This window comes from Branchiostoma belcheri, unplaced genomic scaffold (genome assembly GCF_001625305.1).
Source record: "Branchiostoma belcheri isolate BF01 breed outbred unplaced genomic scaffold, Haploidv18h27 scaffold64, whole genome shotgun sequence".
Lineage (NCBI taxonomy): Eukaryota > Metazoa > Chordata > Leptocardii > Amphioxiformes > Branchiostomatidae > Branchiostoma > Branchiostoma belcheri.
Window position 1 is genome coordinate 108,754 of NW_017804287.1, and position 20,699 is coordinate 129,452.

At 41.8% G+C, this 20,699-nt stretch overlaps 2 protein-coding genes across 2 annotated transcripts in view; one reads left to right on the top strand and one right to left on the bottom strand.

The window, feature by feature from the left end:
• The window catches only part of LOC109483336 (arachidonate 8S-lipoxygenase-like), a 23,804-nt gene extending 7,189 nt beyond the window's left edge, over window positions 1-16,615 (top strand). The window contains exons 5-21 of the mRNA XM_019786326.1: window positions 5,248-5,408; window positions 6,790-6,959; window positions 7,116-7,252; window positions 7,874-7,918; window positions 8,411-8,533; window positions 8,895-8,992; window positions 9,095-9,236; window positions 10,353-10,451; window positions 10,860-10,956; window positions 11,441-11,558; window positions 12,314-12,406; window positions 12,935-12,995; window positions 13,602-13,716; window positions 14,727-14,800; window positions 14,980-15,153; window positions 15,946-16,109; window positions 16,498-16,615. Coding sequence (XP_019641885.1) covers window positions 5,248-5,408; window positions 6,790-6,959; window positions 7,116-7,252; window positions 7,874-7,918; window positions 8,411-8,533; window positions 8,895-8,992; window positions 9,095-9,236; window positions 10,353-10,451; window positions 10,860-10,956; window positions 11,441-11,558; window positions 12,314-12,406; window positions 12,935-12,995; window positions 13,602-13,716; window positions 14,727-14,800; window positions 14,980-15,153; window positions 15,946-16,109; window positions 16,498-16,615 — 1,989 coding nt within the window. The remainder of the gene's footprint in view (window positions 1-5,247; window positions 5,409-6,789; window positions 6,960-7,115; window positions 7,253-7,873; window positions 7,919-8,410; window positions 8,534-8,894; window positions 8,993-9,094; window positions 9,237-10,352; window positions 10,452-10,859; window positions 10,957-11,440; window positions 11,559-12,313; window positions 12,407-12,934; window positions 12,996-13,601; window positions 13,717-14,726; window positions 14,801-14,979; window positions 15,154-15,945; window positions 16,110-16,497) is intronic.
• A 1,104-nt stretch (window positions 16,616-17,719) lies between these two features.
• Window positions 17,720-20,699, bottom strand: part of LOC109483343 (protein jagged-2-like) — a 4,819-nt gene continuing 1,839 nt past the window's right edge. Inside the window, exons 4-8 of the mRNA XM_019786334.1 lie at window positions 20,201-20,381; window positions 19,787-19,906; window positions 19,064-19,183; window positions 18,486-18,674; window positions 17,720-17,905 (exon numbers count right to left, since the gene is read on the bottom strand). Coding sequence (XP_019641893.1) covers window positions 18,499-18,674; window positions 19,064-19,183; window positions 19,787-19,906; window positions 20,201-20,381 — 597 coding nt within the window. The 3' untranslated portion in view covers window positions 17,720-17,905; window positions 18,486-18,498. The remainder of the gene's footprint in view (window positions 17,906-18,485; window positions 18,675-19,063; window positions 19,184-19,786; window positions 19,907-20,200; window positions 20,382-20,699) is intronic.

Sequence of the window (20,699 nt, forward strand, 5' to 3'; positions counted from 1 at the left end):
TCTCTCTCTCTCTCTCTCTCTCTCTCTCTCTCTCTCTATATATATATATATATATATATATATATATATATATATATATATATTGTTGAAGTTAGGTGAAGTAATGGTCTCCATACAGGTCTTTTTCTATCATGGGGCCAGCCATGATTCTGGTCCGATTCTACACGGGGCAAAAAATATCTTTGGCCTACGTCGAACGACTGTGGCGTACCCTGATGTGCCACACGAAAATCGATGCGCGATGCTCAAAGAATCTGTTGCGCGTCGTTCGACGCAGCTCAGGCCAAAAGATATTTTTGCCCGGGGTAAATCGGCCCTTTCTCTTCTATTCGCCCCACTCGACATCAAGTCGTCTTGCTTAAATGTGTCGCCGGGCGGTTAATGAGAGGGACCCGGCCGTCGGGAAAGGGTACCGACCTAGAGTAGATGACAGAAACACATATGGATTTTTTTTATCTAGACGTGTTACATTTGGCACCAATTGCTAGATACTATATATTTCTATTAAATTCTACTATATCTATGATTTGCCTTTTTCCAGTATATCCCTATAGTCCAGGTCTTATACTTGTCTTATGCACCATGACATCAAAGGGACTCACCCAGACAGCGGAATGTCTCCGGGCAATTATCTTGACAACGCCCCCAATTTTGTAGATCATTATAAGGACCACTAAGTGTGAACACATTTTTTTAATTCCAACATGTAATCACCACCAGACGTGGTGACGACACACTCAAGTTTTTCAACTTATATTAATGCCGCCACCAACACGGGGCAAATACATGACAGGACAATACTCATTTACACCTGAGCTAAGTGAGGAAAGCCGTGTAAACTGCCTTTCCCAAGGGCACAAGATCGGTGGCATGTCAGGACTCGAACCCGGTGTATGTCTCTTGAGGAATTATCTTAACAGCGCCCCAAACCACTTAATTTTCTCTTATCTGATGACTGACTATAGGTAGAAGACTTTTTACAAGTTTTTACATGGGTAAGAATGTGCTAGTACACGATGGCGGCGGTTTGTGACGTGTGTCTGGACGTTACGAGCCTTTTATTCTAACCCGCGTCTTCTGAACAACGCAGGACATCCGCATCTCTCTAAACTGTCTCTCTGTGTGCGTTGGATGTCCGCTCATGGGAAAGCGAAACAGGGATTCCACTGGCTCAAGTGCAGGGAAAAACAGCCCGAGTCAACAGAACCCCCCTCCCAAGACGTTGAAAATGTCTGCCACTTCGCCCGATGACGTTAGTGAGGTGAGTTGTAAATTCCCTCGATCCCTCAAGAACTACAAACACTGGCACAACTTATCATGACGCAACTAAAGAAACAACAAGACACTGTGGTAAAAGAATGTAATACTGTTGGGGACAAGCTGTCGTCTCAGATACAAACATTAGATACCAAAGTTGACAGCCTCACCACCGACATGGCTGCGCTGAGGAAACGGGTGCGAGAGCTGGAGAACACCGTGGAGTTCCAGGACAGCGAGATGAAACGGCGTAAGCCCTGGTCACAACCCGCCATACGTGCTTTTTGTCCGTACGGTTTTTTGGGAGGCTACGTCTGCTACGTTTTTTCTGAAACGTGGGGAAGGAGAGGCGTCTACGCACGTCACTCGCACGGTTGCGCAAGGTGTAAAAGTGTGGTCTGCACGCCACGTCTGGCCGTGAGCGGTTGCGTGCATCGTTCGTTGCGCAAGTGGTAAGTGAGTTAGTTGTACGTGCTTACACCGTACGATCTCTGTGCGATTGCAACTTTACCGTAAGGAGACCGTACTCAAACGTGCTTCTTCCGTACGGTACGTACGGGGCACGCGGGTCGCTCGTACTCACACGCACGGGTGGTGAATCCGCATACCGCACACAGAAAAAGGACACACGTAGACAGCACGCAGAAGCACGTACGGCGGGTTGTGACCAGGCCTTTAACGACTCCCTGCTGGCTGAACGACGAGAGAGAGAGAGAGATAGAGGATCAGGACGGGCCTTCTTGCTGAGAGATACCTGATGAAGGCGGATGTTGTTATTCGCGGAATCCCATACAGCAAAGAAGAGAATTGTACTTAAGGGTTTTCCAGCTGGGTCTCGATTGTATGCCTATAGTCGCGGTTCATCGACTTGGATGATCTACACCTTCCTGACCGCCCCCCTTTATTCTACAGGTCTTTTCAGTAGTGTTTATTCTGTATGTTTATTTTGTATTCGTAAAAAAATGATAACGAATTATTTTGAAAAAGGGTAAGAATGGGTAAGAATGTGCAAGGATGGGCTGGAAGGATGGGTAAGAATGTGTAAGAATGGGAATGATGAGTAAGGATGCGTAAGGATGGGTAAGAATGTGTAAGGATGTGGGAGGATGGGTAAGAATGTGTAAGGATGGGTGAGAATGCGTAAGGATGGGTAAGAATGTGTAAGAATGGGTGAAGATGTGAGAGGATGGGTAAGAAAGTTTTCCAATATTTGGCTATGTGTGACAGTGGCTTTGAAAAGCATCTGACTAGAGCTTGCATATCGGGAAATCCAAAAAAATTGTACAGCACTTCGCAATGTTTATAGAATTTTTATCTCGGCCGCCTGAGCGGCCGAGATATTGTGCTCCAAAATATGTACGTTGAATGGTCTGTACGTTGAATGGTTGGATGGTTGGATGACTGAATAAATCTTGATTTCGACCGTGAAAAAATACCCAATGAAACCAATTACTCTGCATGTATACTTTACTTTGTGGTGTCGACCTACCGGATGATAGTGTCGTTATTCTGATACAACGAAGTTGCTAAAAAAGAGGAAATGCTGTTTACCACAAAACCATTGTTTTATATCATAGTATGCATTTAATGTTCTAGAATTTCGCTAATAGCTGCTGTAATTGGACCTATAAATCAATGACATAAATTATGTACATTAACCTTCCATATTTGCTTAAGTCGCAAGATGTCGCTTTTGATTGGTGAATACAGATAGAACTGTATAGACTTCAGCTCACAGAAATAGCTGACATTTTTTATCTCGGCCGCCTGAAGCGGCCGAGGTATTGTGCTCCAAAATATGTACGTTCGATCGTGTTTTCGACCGTGAAAAAAAACCCAATGAAACCAATTACTCTGCATGTATACTTTACTTTGTGGTGTCGACCTACCGGATGATAGTGTCGTTATTCTGATACAACGAAGTTGCTAAAAAAGAGGAAATGCTGTTTACCACAAAACCATTGTTTTATATCATAGTATGCATTTAATGTTCTAGAATTTCGCTAATAGCTGCTGTAATTGGACCTATAAATCAATGACATAAATTATGTACATTAACCTTCCATATTTGCTTAAGTCGCAAGATGTCGCTTTTGATTGGTGAATAAATCACTGTGACGCACGTAAATATTCACTTGAAATGAGAAATTACCGCCCAACAAAACGGACCATTAGATTCCCAGTGCTGTATTACTCTTTTGTTCTTGTGGTCAACTTGTTTTCTTTGCTTGAATCGCGTAAAAGACCAAGGAAAATACAATGAAATCGGCAATCGCCGAGCCGCCGCCATCTTGGATTTTTTTGGAAAGCTGCAATTTGGCCCAAACCGCTAGAGGGGGCGAATTAAAATGTTTAATATATTCGGTCTGAAGTTTTAGTAGCTCTAGCAGTAGAGGAGAAGTTTGATAATGCATAGAACGGATAAAATAGAATAAAATTAAATGAAATAAAATAAAACAGAATAAAAAATAAAATGAAAATAAATAAAAAATAAATAAAAATAAAAAAATAAAAATAAAATAAAATGAAAATTATTGTAGTGGTTACATATACTTAACGTTATATTGTATTTAGCAATGATCATCTAGCAAAAAAAATTCGGTACCGAAACTCCGGTATTCAGAATCAGGTACAGGTACAGGTCCGGACCTGGACCTGATCCTCTGGACCTGGAAGAGCCGAACAGGTACCCACCCCTATTGCTAGTGGTGTAATATGGCTGTAATGTCGACACTGTTTGTTGAGTACTAGTACAGTATATTTATATTCCTAATCAAAAGTAACAGTGAAAGATTTGCCCATACATTGGTATTGAAATAAAGAGCACATTTTAGTACCGTTCACCTGTCAATTTGGTCATTTTCCGGGGGGGTACGTTTATTCCGGAGGGTATGTATATTAGACTTTGAAGATTTGTCCGGGGGGTATGTTTATTCCGGGGGGTATGTTTATTAGGGACATGAGAGTAGTATGCATTAAATGTTATAAAGATTTGGTAATAACTGCTGCAATTGCACCAATAAACCAAGTTAAAAAATTACGTTTTAATATTACCTTGAGACATCTGAATAAGTCAAGACGAAGGTTATGGAAGTGCACTATATTCCTCGGTCGCAAGATGTCGCTTTTGATTAGTGGCCTGAATGGAATTTCCCATATCGAAGATCCCGGATGTAACGCATGAGGCTGGTAAGGTATTTACTTAGCAAAAATAGCAAAATATCAGGAATTATAAGGGTATTAGGCATAGAGCCATAGGATAAAAATGGAGCTAAAGATACTACGGGCAAGGGCAATCAATTACATTGTGTTTTATTCGTGCTGTTGAACAGATTTAAACAGAGTTACGTTATCGCCAACCTAACAATATGTTAGTGCATTAAGCTTGATAACGTTTGACAGCTCTGTTATTGTAGCCACTCCATTTTGTGTTGTCTCATGAAGTTATACCAAAATAAAACATTTCACTTTTGACACATGCATCTTTGCTCTTTATTCATCAGTATTGTCCAGACATTACAATTTCAATGAAACATACAGATGAAACATAGTTCCTCTGTAATATACAACATGACACTTCTCATTCCAAAAAATGCCTTCCCCATACATAGAGCTGTGTAACCTACTCTAACAGAGAAATTAGCTCCACATACATATCCTAAACTCTTTCCTGTCTCTCAAATCTTCAATCACAAATGAAAATCTGTATCTCTACCTAAACATTTTCCCTCCCAACATCTGCTTCGAGATTAATATTTTTCACTAATTCCATTGAAGCAAATGATAATGGAAGCCAACTTATTACCCTGTTTGGTGTTACAGGTATGAACATACTAGGTAATACATTCTTTCCTCTCTAGCAGTTACACAAATCTATGTGGACACCCTCCAAGAACACAAAACTACATGGCCAGCGGCCGAGATAAACTTTTTTCAAAAGTCTTGTTTTTATCATTTCTTCATGTATAGACTAAACGTGCTAAATACGAGCACATGGATGTCCTTGTCAAAACCAAGACGGGAAGCTACCGCGGCTCCGGGACGGATGGAAACATTTACGTGCAGCTCAAAAGCGACGGGGGGCTAGAGTCTCGTGACCTACAACTCGACGTGTGGTGGAAAAACGACTTCGAGAGAGGAGAAGAGGGCACGTAAGTAGAGCTGTGTACCTAAACAAATTTTAGGTACAGGTACAGGTACACAGGTTTAGGTACAGGTCCGGACCTGAACCTGTACCTGAACAATTCGACCAATTTATATGCTCTTCTGAACTCCTTCAATAACAAAAAAAAAACATAAATAAACTTGAAAGTTAAGGTTTATTCTTTGTTTATGGCGAATGCTCCGATAAAATATAGGCTATATATATGTTTTTGTTTTCATGAACACACTGTCCTTACACAGGGACCCATTGTTAACCAGCTATTTACACATTTGAGGTCACAAATAGGCATAAAATTGGTGTGAAATTGTTTAGGTACAGTACCGGTACTGAGGGATTAGGTATTTTGGACCTGTACCTAATCAATTTTACCGGTACAGTATCGGTACTGCGTACCGGTACACAGCTCTACACGTAAGTAACAAAATTGTCTTCTTAATCTACTAAACGATCTAAATAGAACTTTCGTTGAGATATTGACTAGATCTTTGTCTTCGTGCCAATTTTATCCCAAACTTTTGAGGACGTATTTTGTTTGAAGGTTTTGTGCATTCATCGGAACAACCAATTGTAATTGTATGATGTATTTATGTCATACAATTATGGTACGATTATCATGGTAGACAATATGCAGGCTATCCTTGGCTTTAGGATTTCTCCATGTCGACGTCTAATTATTTAATTCCTGTTGGCTCCCGGCCAGATTCTGACACCACCAAGCTCACCTTATTTCCTGTGTCTGACTTTTAGACCTCATGTCATTCTGCCTGTCAATCTTGCACACCCACATGCAGTTAACCAACTCTGTCCGGATAAGCATACCCTCAGACAAACCCACCCAGACAACATTTTATCATATCACAAGACATGCATATGGCGACGACGCACACAAGTTTTTCAAGTTATTTTAATACCGCCACCAACGCAGAGGACAAACGTATACACGGACAATAGGTATACTCATTTTCACCTGCGTCAATTGAGGAAAGTCGTGTAAAGTGCACGTGCCTTTCCCAAGGGCACAAGATCGGTGGCATGGCAGGATTCGAACTCGGGACCTCTTGGTTCCGAATCGAACGCTCTGTCATTACGACACACGATCTCACCAAAAACAAGTCTTATGCTGGGGTCACATTTCCAAGCCCGGGCCCGGCCGGACTGTTTCGATTAACGAAAAATCAACAATTTTCATAAAGAATATACGTAAATAGTTCCATTGTTGATATTTTTCAACCTTTCTGTGCTTTGTTGCGTTTTATACCATATTTTTCATATTATATATATTTAAATGACTACCCGGCCGGTCCCCGGTTTGGAAATGTGACCTAAGCATTACGTACCCGAAACTAATGAAGAAACATACATCACAGGTACACCCTGAAGGATGTTAAGGTTCGCTCTCCGGTTCGTGAGCTGAAGCTATTCCGGGACGACAGCTGCCCAGACGACGACTGGTACTGCCAGACCGTCTCCGTCCAGCTCCAGCCGGACTCCAGCGGCCCAACCTTCCACTTCCCCGTCAACCGCTGGCTGAACGCAGGTTGGTATGAAAAAAGTACGAATGACCAAGAGAGAAAAAGAGAGAGAGAGAGAGAGAGAGAGAGAGAGAGAGAGAGAGAGAGAGAGAGAGAGAGAATACCTCCATCTCAATGTGTCATATCTCAATGTGTGATGTTAATACAATTTTCACCTGCAGGAGATTCTCTTTGGCTGGCACCTGGAGGATGTGTACTTCCTCAAAATGACAAGCATCCAAAGCAAAGGCATGATGAGCTCATAGAGATGAAAGAGCGCTACGCATCCTTCTACCCCGTGGAAGGTCTTCTGCCTATGGTAAGATCCATTTTTTTGCTTAGTATATAACAAAAGAAGTATTACTTAGTATTACTTACTTTGTGCCAACACAAATGGTTTACGCATTGAATTTTGCAACTGTCCTACTGCAATCTTTCAACGGATCAATCACCAAGGTCACTTGGTCTTGTGGACATGTGACGTTGGCACCTGGACTGACGTCAACAGGAAGTTTGTATCACCCGCCGTCTCTATTAGGTGAAGGTTGGTGTGGGCTGAAAATGGCCTCATAGATATCTATTTTGAGAGTTGTTTTCCTTTTATTTTGTTTCAATGTTCAGTGGCCCCTTTTCATACTCTGTGCTATGCTCATCAACAAAATGCAAAAGCAGGACATGAGATTTGTAAACTCATAGAACCAAGTTTTATAAGTTTTCTGTGCTACTAGTGTGACACATCATATGATATCATACAATGTGTGCATCAATTCAGTCATGTTTTGGACCACATTCTCCCCACTGTAGAGACACTTATCAGTGAGAAATAACCTGCCAGTACTACCCAGGGGACAGTAAACTTAGCAGAAGACCTACTGAAACGTTGACAGAATATGGTTGTGTGTAAAGAAATTTGCCCAATTTACTTTTTTTTGTCTTGTAGCTGAGGAAGCTGCCTCCAGAGGAGCAATTTCTTAAGGAACAAAGGGTAATGTGCACACTTGCGTATAAGTAGATATAGTTCGTGGTTTTATGCAAGAAGATTCTTTGTTCACTAACTAGGAATTTACACATCAGAAGTTTCAGTGGTCGCCTGTCACCTGTTTCAAGGCAAGAATGCCTGGATCTGATTCAAATTATGACCAGTCATTGTTGCCATGAAGAAGGTAACATGCTGCCACCAAAACGTTGGGTGTGAACCCCCACTGGTTGTTGGTCGAATGAAGAAAGAACCTTTTTAATAATAATATATACGCAGTCTCTTGCCAAATGGCATGTGATGAAATCAATCACGGATACTTCGTGTTTTATTTGAGTCTATCTCTCATTGATTATAATATAACGTAAGGAATGTGACTTGCATGTATGAAATGCAGCTAGTACCACTCTCAACCGACTTGTAATGCAGTTTCCTATTGGTATGGCAGAGATACATGTACATTTATATGCTTATTTGTCTTAAAAAACACCTAACCTGCAGAGGGCTATGTTAGAGACTGGGGCTATACTTCTGATGAAAGATCTGCCTTTGCTGATCGAGGACGGCCGATGGGAATCATATGACAGCATAAACGAGGCCTTTCCACCAAAACGAGTGCCTAAGGTGAGAGAAATCAGCTAGTGTTCTATTGTAGTCTTGTCAGGTAAAGAATATTCCTGGATCGTGTCGGAATTGTCCTCATTTCGGATCGTATCAGCATATATCGCTGACACCAAGGACTTGTGGTAAATTTGTTTGTTAAACTGTGTTCCTATAAAGGATAGGAATCATTTTAATAGAAACTTTAAGTCTTCTAGTTCTCTAGTCGCCTTCAGAATACTAACGATTGATCGGTACACGACCAACCTCTGTAAACGTAACGACACTTGCGTCAGAAAGGAGTAAACGGTGGTTGGAAGCCGGTATCTTCCACACTTTTTTTTGTATGAGATGTTCTTACTCAATCTCTGTTGCTTATAAACAGGGGAAAACTAACTGGAATACAAACGAGAACTTTGGTTCGCAGCGTCTGACGGGAGTCAACCCGACATCCATCCGTCGGTGCGAGGAGATTCCAAATGGGTAAGTTCAACTTTTAGGAGGAGGGCTCATCACGAATCACATTGCACTACTTAAGATTTTTCGCGATTTGATGTTTACGACACTCGTATGATCATTTGGCAGGTTTGGAGTGACGGATGAAATGGTGGAGCCGTTGCTGGAAGGACTGAACCTGGAGGTTGCCATCAAGAAGAAACGCGTCTACATCGTGGATCACACCATCATGAAGATCTCATCTTTCGGCAACACCGAAGCTCCCAAACCCGTAAGTACTTAACCTTAACGATTATTGTATAATACGTACGTAATAGAATGATTAATAATAACACAGGCATGAGAATTAAATTGTTGTCTACCGCAAAGAATTTGAATCACCGGAATTCTTAACCGGGACGGGAGGCGGGGCCGACCTCCAACGAACGTTCACCCAGTTTTTACGTCCCATGTATGGAAAGGCACGTTTCTACAACACTCGAGTCAAATAGCTGATGAAAACCGATTGATTCGTCGAAACGTCCGGTCAGGCAAATTCTTTGGGATTGAGAACAGTTTCTCGTTGTCTAAATTAGTAAACTCAGCTTAATTTTCATGGTAATACATTAATTTACAGTCTGTTGTTTGTGCGGGACTCCCATTGGCGTTTTTTGGGCATCCGGGCAGGTCGCCGATTTCCCTAGACAGACCTGTCTGGAAATGCTACTGCTACACGTTGCTTTCACTAATGCTTCGGTCCCAATTGCGCCGGTGCCCGTCGGGGATGTAGCCCCGGCCGGCTCCCGCCGGGCTGTGGAGCCTGGTGGGCACCGTTTGTTGTGGTCACAATTTAAAGTTTCCTTCAGTGGCATTTTGTCACCCTTATTGGTCGGTCTCCGGCAGGCACCCGGCAGGAACCCGGCAGCTTCAATTAATATAGAGTTCACGCTTATGTTGTGATCATTTGATCAGTGACGTCACATATTTTACCCGGGTTTACGAAGTACACATCTTTATTCTGTTCATCTGGTCTGTAACGTAACAAATGTGTCCCGGTGGACTGCCGGCAACCGGAGGGGTACCTCTCGGTCTTTTCACGGTGAGGTCACGGCGTCTTTTTGTCAGCGGGGCCCGGGTAGAATTTAATTCAGAATTAAATTCTTCTCGGGCCCCCGCCGGGCCCAAAAATAGCCCGGTAGCCGAAGGGTGCCGGGCGGGGCCACGTAGGGGTTACGCCCGAAAGTGCCATAAAACAGCCCGGGAACTACCCGGCAGGGCCCCTTTCTTCAATTGGGACCGAAGCATAAGGGAGTACCTCAGTGCAGTTGTATTAAGTTAAAGAATTAACGAATCCCTTTATTTAGTAATATTAGAATTCGCTTGTACTGATTTTTTTAAAATTTTCCAGATATGTGCACCTTATGCCCTGTTCTTCGTCAACAGCAGGAAGGACCTGGTTCCTGTGGCAATCCAGCTCTACCCTAATGACGACAAAGAGAGTCATCCGGTAGGATTTAAAGATGAACTGTAACAGTTTCTAGTTTAGTCTTTTATACAGATATGCACACATAAACAACACGATTTTCAGAGATCTAGATAATATTTTTCTCTATTCGTTGATAGAACATTGTCATCAATTTCCACATCAACGAAACATGCAGTTGTTGCTGGTCGCCATGTTAGTGTCCCTAGTTGCATTTCATTTGATCGACGTTCAAGCGTATTCAGCATTTTCTCATATCGTCGTCTTCTCTAAGCTATAGAAGACATTCGATAGGGTAAGACGATGTTTGTATGTCCTAAAACCGTTGAGGTATGATTCATAAAAATGCCAAAGGTTCACAAATATGCGGTAACCTCAAAGACACGTAAAGAATTCACACGAAAATATGCTCTCTACTGAAACCTCCTGTAGGTGTTCCTGCCGAATGATCCACCGAACACCTGGCTCCTGGCTAAGATGTGGTTCAACTGCGCGGATGCGAACTACCACGAGGCAGTGGCTCACTTGGGTATTTTTCTCTCTTTTTTTCCATGTTGATTTGATTATATGGATGACATATCCTGCGAATTAACCCCAAAATAGATGCGAACGTGCGAATGAATTTATGAAAAAAAGGCAAAAACGGTTGCCTTCCTTATCATCTATAACTGCGTCAAGAAGCGAGAAGTCGAACAATTTAAATAGTAGATCGCATTAGTATGTATAGTTTAAGTATCATTGCTGTATCCTTTTCCTTGTCTATCCATGACCTGTACTTAGCTTGTTCGAGCACAAACGTACAATAAAGGTCTTTCATTCATTATAAAATCTACGTGGTCATAACGGTTAAACAAATGACTAAAGCACAGAGTATGGCGAATAGTCGACTCTTCATTTTCATTTTTTCACATTTTCTTCTTTTCATTTGCAATTAATTGATTGCGGCATTCTATGACATTAGTATTGTTATGTCTGTATTCACTAATGATAACGTTTTTGGTTTTCTTTGGAAGGTTTTACGCATCTTCTTATTGAGGCCTGTGCCCTCGCTGCAAGGCAGAACCTGTCCCCATCCCACCCGATGCTCCGACTCATGGAGCCGCATTTCATCTTCATGCTGGCCATCAACAAGTGAGTCTACAATAAGCGTTCATCTTACTATGTTGTTTGGGACGCAGAAATTTACAATTATATAAAAATTGTATAAATAAATCTTTCCATTTAACACTGCATAGCAAATATAGACTACGTACCTTATTGTCCTTTAAAAAAATCTACCTAAATATGTATATTCTATCAAATTAGACTTAGCTGTTGCCTCAATCGTTCATAGCAAAGATATCGACTAAAACTAATTTCTAGGAGCATTGTGTCAGTTCCTGCAAAACCTAGTTACTAGTACTGATACAAATAGTCACTAAACAAGAAAACGAGACTACCGACCATATAAAACTAAAATACAACAAAATAGTCAAACGTGATAGTTAGGCCATGTTGATTTGATTATATGGATGACATCCGCGCGCGCATAAATTTTGGGGTTCCCGGAGGATGTCATCCATATAATTAAATCAACATGGCCTTACCATTCAATAAACAAGGAGGTTTGGACCAAACCAACACTCTTAGGGGGTATAGAATATTGGAAAGAATCCTTCAAGGTCTTGATTTCTGCCGCCATTTAATTAGATTGCAGCAATGACGTCACGGTGAGCATAACGGCCCATTCACAATCTGGCGCCACGGCTCGCAAATAACTTTCATTCGAGAAGAAATGCACAATTATCGTGACTACATAGGTTATTAATGTTTGTTACAAACGCCTCAAATAAACGTGTTTTAAGAGCATTTGTGCCAGGAACTGTACGCTGTTCTTTGTTTTTCAGTCTGGCTCTGAATACGTTGATCGATAAAGGCGGTGCACTGGACCTAACAACGCAGATTGGAGTTCAGGGAGCCTTCAGCCTCATCCGGGAAAGGTAAACTAATATTTTACCTTTGATAAAAATGTAAAACAGGTTTTTCGTGCCGCGTTTTCTGTGGGTGGATTCTCTTTACTTTCTCTAATTTAATGACGAGACATGGTGACGGCAAACTCAAAGTTTTGACACTTATACTATGGCGACATCAACAGACAATAGGACAATAGAAAATACCAATTTTCACCTGTCAGTGAGTTAAGTATGTCGTTAAGTGTGGAAAATCGCATAAACTGCCTTTCCTTAGGATTCGAACCCGGGACCGCTTGGTTCTAAGTCGAACACTCCGCCACACACTACGCCAAATTAATGTTTGTGGACAAAATAACTCAAGAAGTTGTGGATAGATTTTTTTGTGTATGAATGCACAATGGTATAAACGTCAGCAAAACGGGAGTTTGCTGATGTATTTTAAGGTAATGCAGAAAAATTTAAGGCTTTATATCTCATTATGGTATTAATTTTTCTTGTAAGTCAATAAATTTCACCGTACCAGTGTGTCTAATATTTAATTGTCTAATAAAACAGGCTGAAGACTTGGCGTCTCGATGTCGAGGGAACATTGCCAGAAGACCTGAAGAACCGTGGTGTAAGAACTGCATGTTCCATGACGACTACATAATATTTCATTATGAAAAACTTAAACCTTTCTCCAACTCAAAATTTGACTCACCAGAAATTTTCGACTGAATCACTCAGTCTTCCTCAGCTATCTGACCCAAATGCTGTGGACACGTGATTTTTCCCACGTGTGACGTCAGCAAAGGGTCAAAGATTGTCTGAAGTCACATATACATCAGGGCACTTCAACCATCGCTCAACCGGGACGGGGGGTGATATCGACTTCAGACAACCTTTGACCCTTTGCTGACGTCACACGTGGGAAAAATCACGTGTCCACAGCATTTGGGTCAGATAGCTGAGGAAGACTGAGTGATTCAGTCGAAAAGTTTTTCATAATGTAATTTACCAACTCAGATGAACTTTCATGCTGCATAATATTTCATGGCTTTTTTATTGCTCTGTTTCTGCCAACGGGGTTATGAATAGCTATGTTTTTATTGATTTCGTCGATCGCGCATGCTTTTCCCCAACTTAAAGTATATGTTTATTTGAAAACAAAAAAGAACGTTTGTGAGGGCATATCATATATAATTCTTTACACTACCAAATGGACGTTTTGCATTTGAAATAGGTTGACAACGAGGAAGATCTTCCTAAGTACTACTATCGCGACGATGCCATGCCTACCTATCACGCCATTCATAAGTATGTCACCACTATCGTGAAGGACATCTACGGCAAAGATGGTAAGGCGACGATAGTTAATATACTCATTAGTTTCTATCATTTGACAATACTAGCGATTTCAATTTAAGGTTTCATATTGTGTTGATCTGATGTAAAACATTGAATTTTAAATAACATCGGTGACGAAATTGTAATACAATGCAATGAATTTGACACATGAAGTCCTTAATGTATCAGGTCTTATACTAATAATTCATATTCAAGTATTGATTAAACGCATGGTATGCGTAAAATATGATATAATAATAAGAGATACAATCTTTATGCCGTACGACTGCATAGATGGAGAATGAGCAAAGCTTCTAAGTGTAGAACACACTATTGCTATGTAGTGTATATATGAAACTGTTGGGACCACATACAACAAGCAACTTACATGGTGTCAGAAGTGGGATGGGCTAGTATAGTACATATTTAGTCCATTTCTTCCGAAAATAATTAATTTCATCAGGTTGGTAGAACATAGGATATTGGGATTTTCCTATACACAACCAGGTACAATGTACTAGTATATTTCCTACCTTGCCTACGTTTCCATGTCTGTCAGACACCTTCCTCAGAGCTTCTGACTGGAGTACTGCTTCTCACCGCCATATGGAGCCAATGTAGGTGGCGCTTTCGCGGCGAGAACACAGTCACAAACGTGGCTTAGTTTGTATCCTTCCCTCGTCCCTGTTCATTACTGGGCTTGACTTTCTTATCCAGGCTGCTTTTAGGGGGGGGGGATACAATCTTAGCCACGTTTGGGATTGTGTACTTACCGCGAAAAGAGCCACCGATATCGGCTACATATTTAGCCTGGTTACCAAACCTATTATAGCTCCCGAGTCCTACATCCTCTCCGCAAATAGGTCTGGACCTGGTTGATTCCCAACGAATTTTGCGAAAAGGATGTAGGACTCGGGAGCTATAATGGGTTTGGTAACCAGGCTACTACATATTGCCACCTACTAATTTGGCTGCATGTTTAGATGCCGATACTGATGATACTTATCCGTTTCGTTTTAAGATAACGCCGTGGACCTGAAGGAGGACACTGAAATTCAGGCATGGGCGAAGGCGCTCGTTGACTCTGGCATCAAGGTGCGTCATTGCTAGTTTATGGTATGCGAGGGTGGTTCTATAACGATATCCCTTAACGCATTATTGAACAGCCTTCATAAAACCTATCAAGAACGTTTATTCGAATTATTTTCAAATTTCCGACCAAAATTTCTTTCGTGTTCAACTATAGTACGTCTCTGTATTACTCACACTGACAGGGAGTTCCCGGGAATGGAGCTTTCTCCACCACTGATCAGGTGATCCAGACCATCACCTCCATCATCTTCACTGCCAGTGTGGAACACGCAGCCGTCAACTTCATGCAGTGGGACCAGTACGGCTTCGTACCCAACATGCCGCTCGTGCTGGAAGGAAATCCTCCGAAAAACAAGGTTTTTTTTTTTATTCCAACATGTAATCACCAGACGTGGTGACGACACACTCAAGTTTTTTCAACTTATATTAATGCCGCCACCAACACAGGGGACAAATACATGACAGGACAATACTCATTTACACCTGAGCTAGGTGAGGAAAGTCGTAAGTGCAAGTGCAAGATCGGTGGCATGTCAGGACTCGAACCCGGGACTCTTAGTTCCGAGTCTCGCACTCTGCCGCTACGCCACACGACCCCACCAAGGTTTAGTCATATTTCTATGAAAGTTGGTAGATAACATTGCCAAGAAGACTCTAGAAAATGATTGCCACTCAACAAGTTATGAAAAATAAATTACATAAGGGACACACTAGCCTTCTTTGAACTGAGACGGTGGTCGGTGCCGACTTTCTACTCTCCAAGCAGAGGTTGTGGGATCGTTACATTTTTATATATGGCCGTTTGTTTTTTGTCCTGACCCCCACCAACCCCGTCGGTGGCTGCGGACCTTTTCTGGCTAATGGATACTGCCTGACCAATTTGATACTGTCTTTTTGCCACCGAGAGGGATCTGCTTGGAGATTACCGACTTTCAACCATCTTTGCTGACGTTACATTTCTGGAAGGTCATTTTTCCTGAGCAGCTGGGTCCTCAGTTATCCCAGGGCGAGTGGAAATCGATGTTGCTTTGTTTCTAAAAAAAATCCTGCACCATATATTCTTGTTACTAACGCAGTCAAATAGTTTGGTAGCCTCCGTTTGGCTTTTTTATAGGTGACAATTTTCTTCCTCTGTATTGTTCTTGAAGGACATCCTGACAGAACAGGACGTTCTGGACGCCCTCCCTGGGAAGCGCACGACTGCCGAGATCAACCTGCTGACCGATGTGCTCAGTGAGCGCGCCACAAAGCCTCTTGGGCACTTCGAGGTCACGTACCTTTATGGTGACAGGGCGAAACGAGCCGTTCAAACGTGAGTTAGACGGATCTTTTATTGCCTTCGTCAGGAGGACATGTTTTTGTTTCCTATCCTGTGATGAATACAAACCTCAGGATGTGGTTCATTGGATCAACTGCGGCTGCTCGCTACAGAGCGCCACCTACTACAGTGTATATATATTGTGTTAAAATAATGAAAAGTTTATTGCAAATTATTGCCCGGAGGCTAATTGCAAATTACAAAACATAAAAGAACAATGAAATAGAGTATAGAATAACTAAAGTCTACATGATAAAGGTAGAAATGTAAGTCTAGAAATGTAACTATGTATATTATAATAATCATTCAAATAACTGAAATGGGACTAGTTCGTCGTTTTTTCTGACAACATTCCTCATTATTTGTTTTGTTTTTGATTCAGATTCCAGAAAGTGTTGGATAGCATTGCAAGCGACATCGAGTATGAAAACGCTGCAAACCGCTACAGGCCGTACGATTACCTGGATCCGCATAGGATCCCCAACGCTATCAGCATCTAAACTGCTTAGTTTTGATTTCACCAGCAGTTTCACACAAGGTGCAAAAGCATAACACGTTTTATTACTTCCGGAATGGAAGTATTGTTTTGGGGGTGGCGCTGGGTTAGGGGGAATTTGTATGTATACGTTTTTGAGTTTCAGTAGATTTGATGCGAGAACCTTGTTTGAAGTGAGTCAGTGGGTGGAGATTGTTTCAGTTGATTGTCAGGGTTGCGACCCGGCATGCTCTGGGTCGTAGGATGTGGTCGTCAGGAATGTGTACTGTGTAGTCATGCGTATGAAGCATAAACCACTGTGTAATAGCGGAGTAAATTACGTCATGGTGTAATGGTTGAATTTATTAGAGCAATTATATCTATTCTCGAGAGTTTGAAATCTTCGATTTCTTATAGTCTACATTAATCAAGTTGTTGTAAGCAAGCTTAAAGCTGATTTACTAATACTATTAACTAATACTACCAAGAATCCTTGCGGTCGAGAAAAAATCAGTGCATAGTTAGCCTAACGTTGTGGCATTCCACTAGATGGCATTGTTTATTGTACCCTATGCCAATGGAAAACAGAGGAATAAGGACAAGCTTGGATTATCTTGGAACACTAGCATAAGTACTTAGTTTATAGATGAGGTTTATACATGCATATCATTGTTCTTTTCCCGGTATAGGTTGATAATTGGTACAATATGTCCACACTTATTCTAGCGTTTCAATTGCTGTGTTAAATGACAATTGCTCTGTTAAAAAAAACAGCATGACATCAATACATGTGTATCAGCTTGCTGGTGAAAAAAATAAAATGTGTATCGGGCATTTTGAGTTGCATGAATCTTTCTATATAATCTTACTTCAAGTATATACTTTTCCCCATTAGTCCCTACTACATGTATAAAGAACAATGAGTATGTGGATAAAATGTTGTAGATCATTATCTATTATATCTACTGAAAATACAAGAATCCAATCGCCAGAAAGTTCACGTTGCATTCAGGCTTAAACGAAAGGCAAGTTGAACAAAACAAAGTGGTTTCAATCATAACAGTACTATATTCTCTAAAATTTTGCAAAAGAAAAATTCGAACAATGACAATAGGACAAAGACCATTCGAGATTTTGAAGCAAAATCTTTATTGTCATCTAAATCAAAAGCCAGCTAGAAAGCGATTGCAGTTTGCGATTTGACTGCTTGATAGCTTGTCGTTGTGACCTTGCACTTATCCCGAGAGATTAGCGAAGTTTCAAATTGAAGATATTCTCGTATGTCCGCTAGGTCATCCCATGTTGTCCTTGGCGTCTGTAACATACAAGCCAAGACAACAACTTTAGGAAAAGATCAAATATGGAACATATAGGAAAGCCTTTAAAAAGAGAGCATTTGACGCTAGGTGTTAGATGAAAATATGGGGAAATGATTGTCTGGAATTTTTATACTCTTGTTCGCAAGTTAGGATGACAACGCTATATCTAAATAATTATAAGTGTACTCCAGTCTTTGTCAAGGTAAGAGCAATCCACCGCTTCCGTGACGTCACGATAGGCAGGTGACACACGTGACTCTGTGAGCAGTGGATTGTAAGTTGCAGAAAGTCTGTGCCGCCCCCCGTCTTGGAAATTACAGTTAAACTCTGCCACGAGTCCTTTCACAAAATCCCCATTTTTCACGGTTTTCGTTGGATTTTTGCTCAACGTTGCATAAGAATTTTTCGTGTTGCAGACCATATTTTTTTCCGACATAACATTTGGAAAATAAGTACAGAGGGAGTGTTAACCTTATATGCGCGAGTACGACCTTATATGAGACATTCTGCCAAAGTGCACATGCACAATACATTACGAGTTTCGCGCAGGTGCCGCGACGTGCTTACGTTGCCTACCTTTCTTCCTTTCCTAGTCACACGTGTCCGGAGCCGAAATGACGCACGTGTTGTGTTCCTGGCTCCAGCGGGTACCGGGAGGACAGGTGAACACGGCATCATGTCCCGCCTGGTGACACCGGACGTACCTGGAGCAGTCAGACGGGTGCGGCAGGAACGTCCCGTCTGGCAGGTTCTCACAGATCGTAGCTGTGGGAGGAACATGAGCTACATTTATTCATCTGTTCATTTATTTCATTGTATTTTTTTATCTATCGCGATTACCACACATTGCGGAAGGATTGCAATAACAGGTTACGATCAACTTTTCAAGATGTCAACCCTGAGACCAGAACTATCGCAGACTGGAACTCATCATCGCAGACTGGGGCATCATCACTAGAAAGCTTTAAACAACTCCTGTAATTGAATGTGCAAAGATTGAGTGTAACAAGTCGTTCGGTGTGATATAGCTAGCTGCCGCCGCGCCGCGTGCCTGCGAAGCTGGTGTGTTACGCCGAAGGGCGGTTATACCGGCTATACTGATGCAGAGATCACAGTCGCTTCACACAAGATTGTGACTGTCACAGTTAACCCACCCGTTTCGCAGTGGACGCCCGTCCAGCCCGGCTCACAGTCACACCTGTACTCGTCAGTCACATTCCGGCAGGTTCCGCCATTGCGGCATGGATCGCTGGAGCATTCATCAACAGTCATGTCTAATGCAGTAAAAATACACATTGAATTTAACGTTAGCATAAATCTGACTATACACGTGGTATAACGTAATTGACATTTACAGGTGTACATTCAGTACTGTTGTATTTAGAAAGTGATTATTTTCTTGTAGGATTTTGCGTGACTCCAAAACACAAGTACATATTTCTAGACCAGCACATTGCAGATAAGCCCAGAACCGTTTATACGTACACGTGTGGTGTATGTGAGTGTGAACGTGAGTGTATGCATGCCTATGTATGTATGTGTGTGTGTTTGTGTGTGTTTGTTTGTTTGTGTGTGTGTATGTGTGTGTGTGTGTGTGTGTGTGTAATACTATGTAGGTGTACATGTATCTAAGTGCGTTTGTGTATCTGTCTATATACGTGTGTGTTTGTGTGTATGTACCACGGTGTATGTACATGTTACGTGTCTGTGTGTGTGTGTGTGTACGCTTGTGTTTACGCGTGTTTCTCTGTGTGTATTTACTTCTACATGTATGAAATTCTGTAGATGTGTGTATGTATGAGAACGTTCAAAATAATTTCTCCGCGGAGGTAGACCTAATTTATAAATGTTTAACGTTGGATCCATGCACCACTCACTGACGCAGTTTGTTTCCCCAGACAGTTGGAAGCCATGTGGACAGGTACAGTAGTAACTCCCCACAGTGTTCACACATTTATGGCTGCAGCCTCCGTTGTTTTGGGAGCATTCGTTGTAATCTGCATCGATTGAAATCAAACAAAACAAGAAATTAGAGATTCCAAACTTACTGAAAGAAGATATAGTTTGCGTTAATGAATGCATTATTACTCATGCTATTGAATGGAAAAACTTACTCCGCTATGATTTTTACCCTGGCTACCACAACTTTGAACCTAGGCATGTAGGGTCAATCACATTCAGGGTGTCACATTCAGTGGCCTTCAAATACATCCGTTTATTTGCACTTCTTCTTCAAAGTTTTCCGTTGCATTAGGGTAAAAGTGCTGTGCAAACAAGCCATATATATTGACCTTTTTGGCAAATGGATTTCCTGTGATCTGAGCAGATCCCGCCGTTCAGTCCCCAGGTGCTTCGCCAGTGTTTGAGTTGTCCGCAGTGTTCCTTCCCGCCATGATTGGTCGGCACTCCAGTGTGCCAGTTGGCTCTCATGTCAGCACGAGTTGTATCGGACCACTCCCATCTTCCACGGACCTGAAACGGTAATTTACAGTATGTACCATCAAAGGTGCTAAGGTGTTGTTAACTCGTAGCCTGGGTACCATCCTACTAACAAGTAAGGAAGCGAGTGTGGAAGCCCCGTCATACAAGTAGGATGGTACCCAGGCTAGTTAACTCGAGGTTCTGGGTTCGAATTCCTGGCAGGCCCGATCTACGTGTCCTGTGTGCTTTGGAAGAGCACTTTAAAGAGAGAGAGAGAGAGGGAGAGATGGAGAGAGAGGGGGAGAGAGAGAGAGAGAGAGAGAGGAGAGAGAGAGAGAGAGAGAGAGAGAGAGAGAGAGAGAGAGAGAG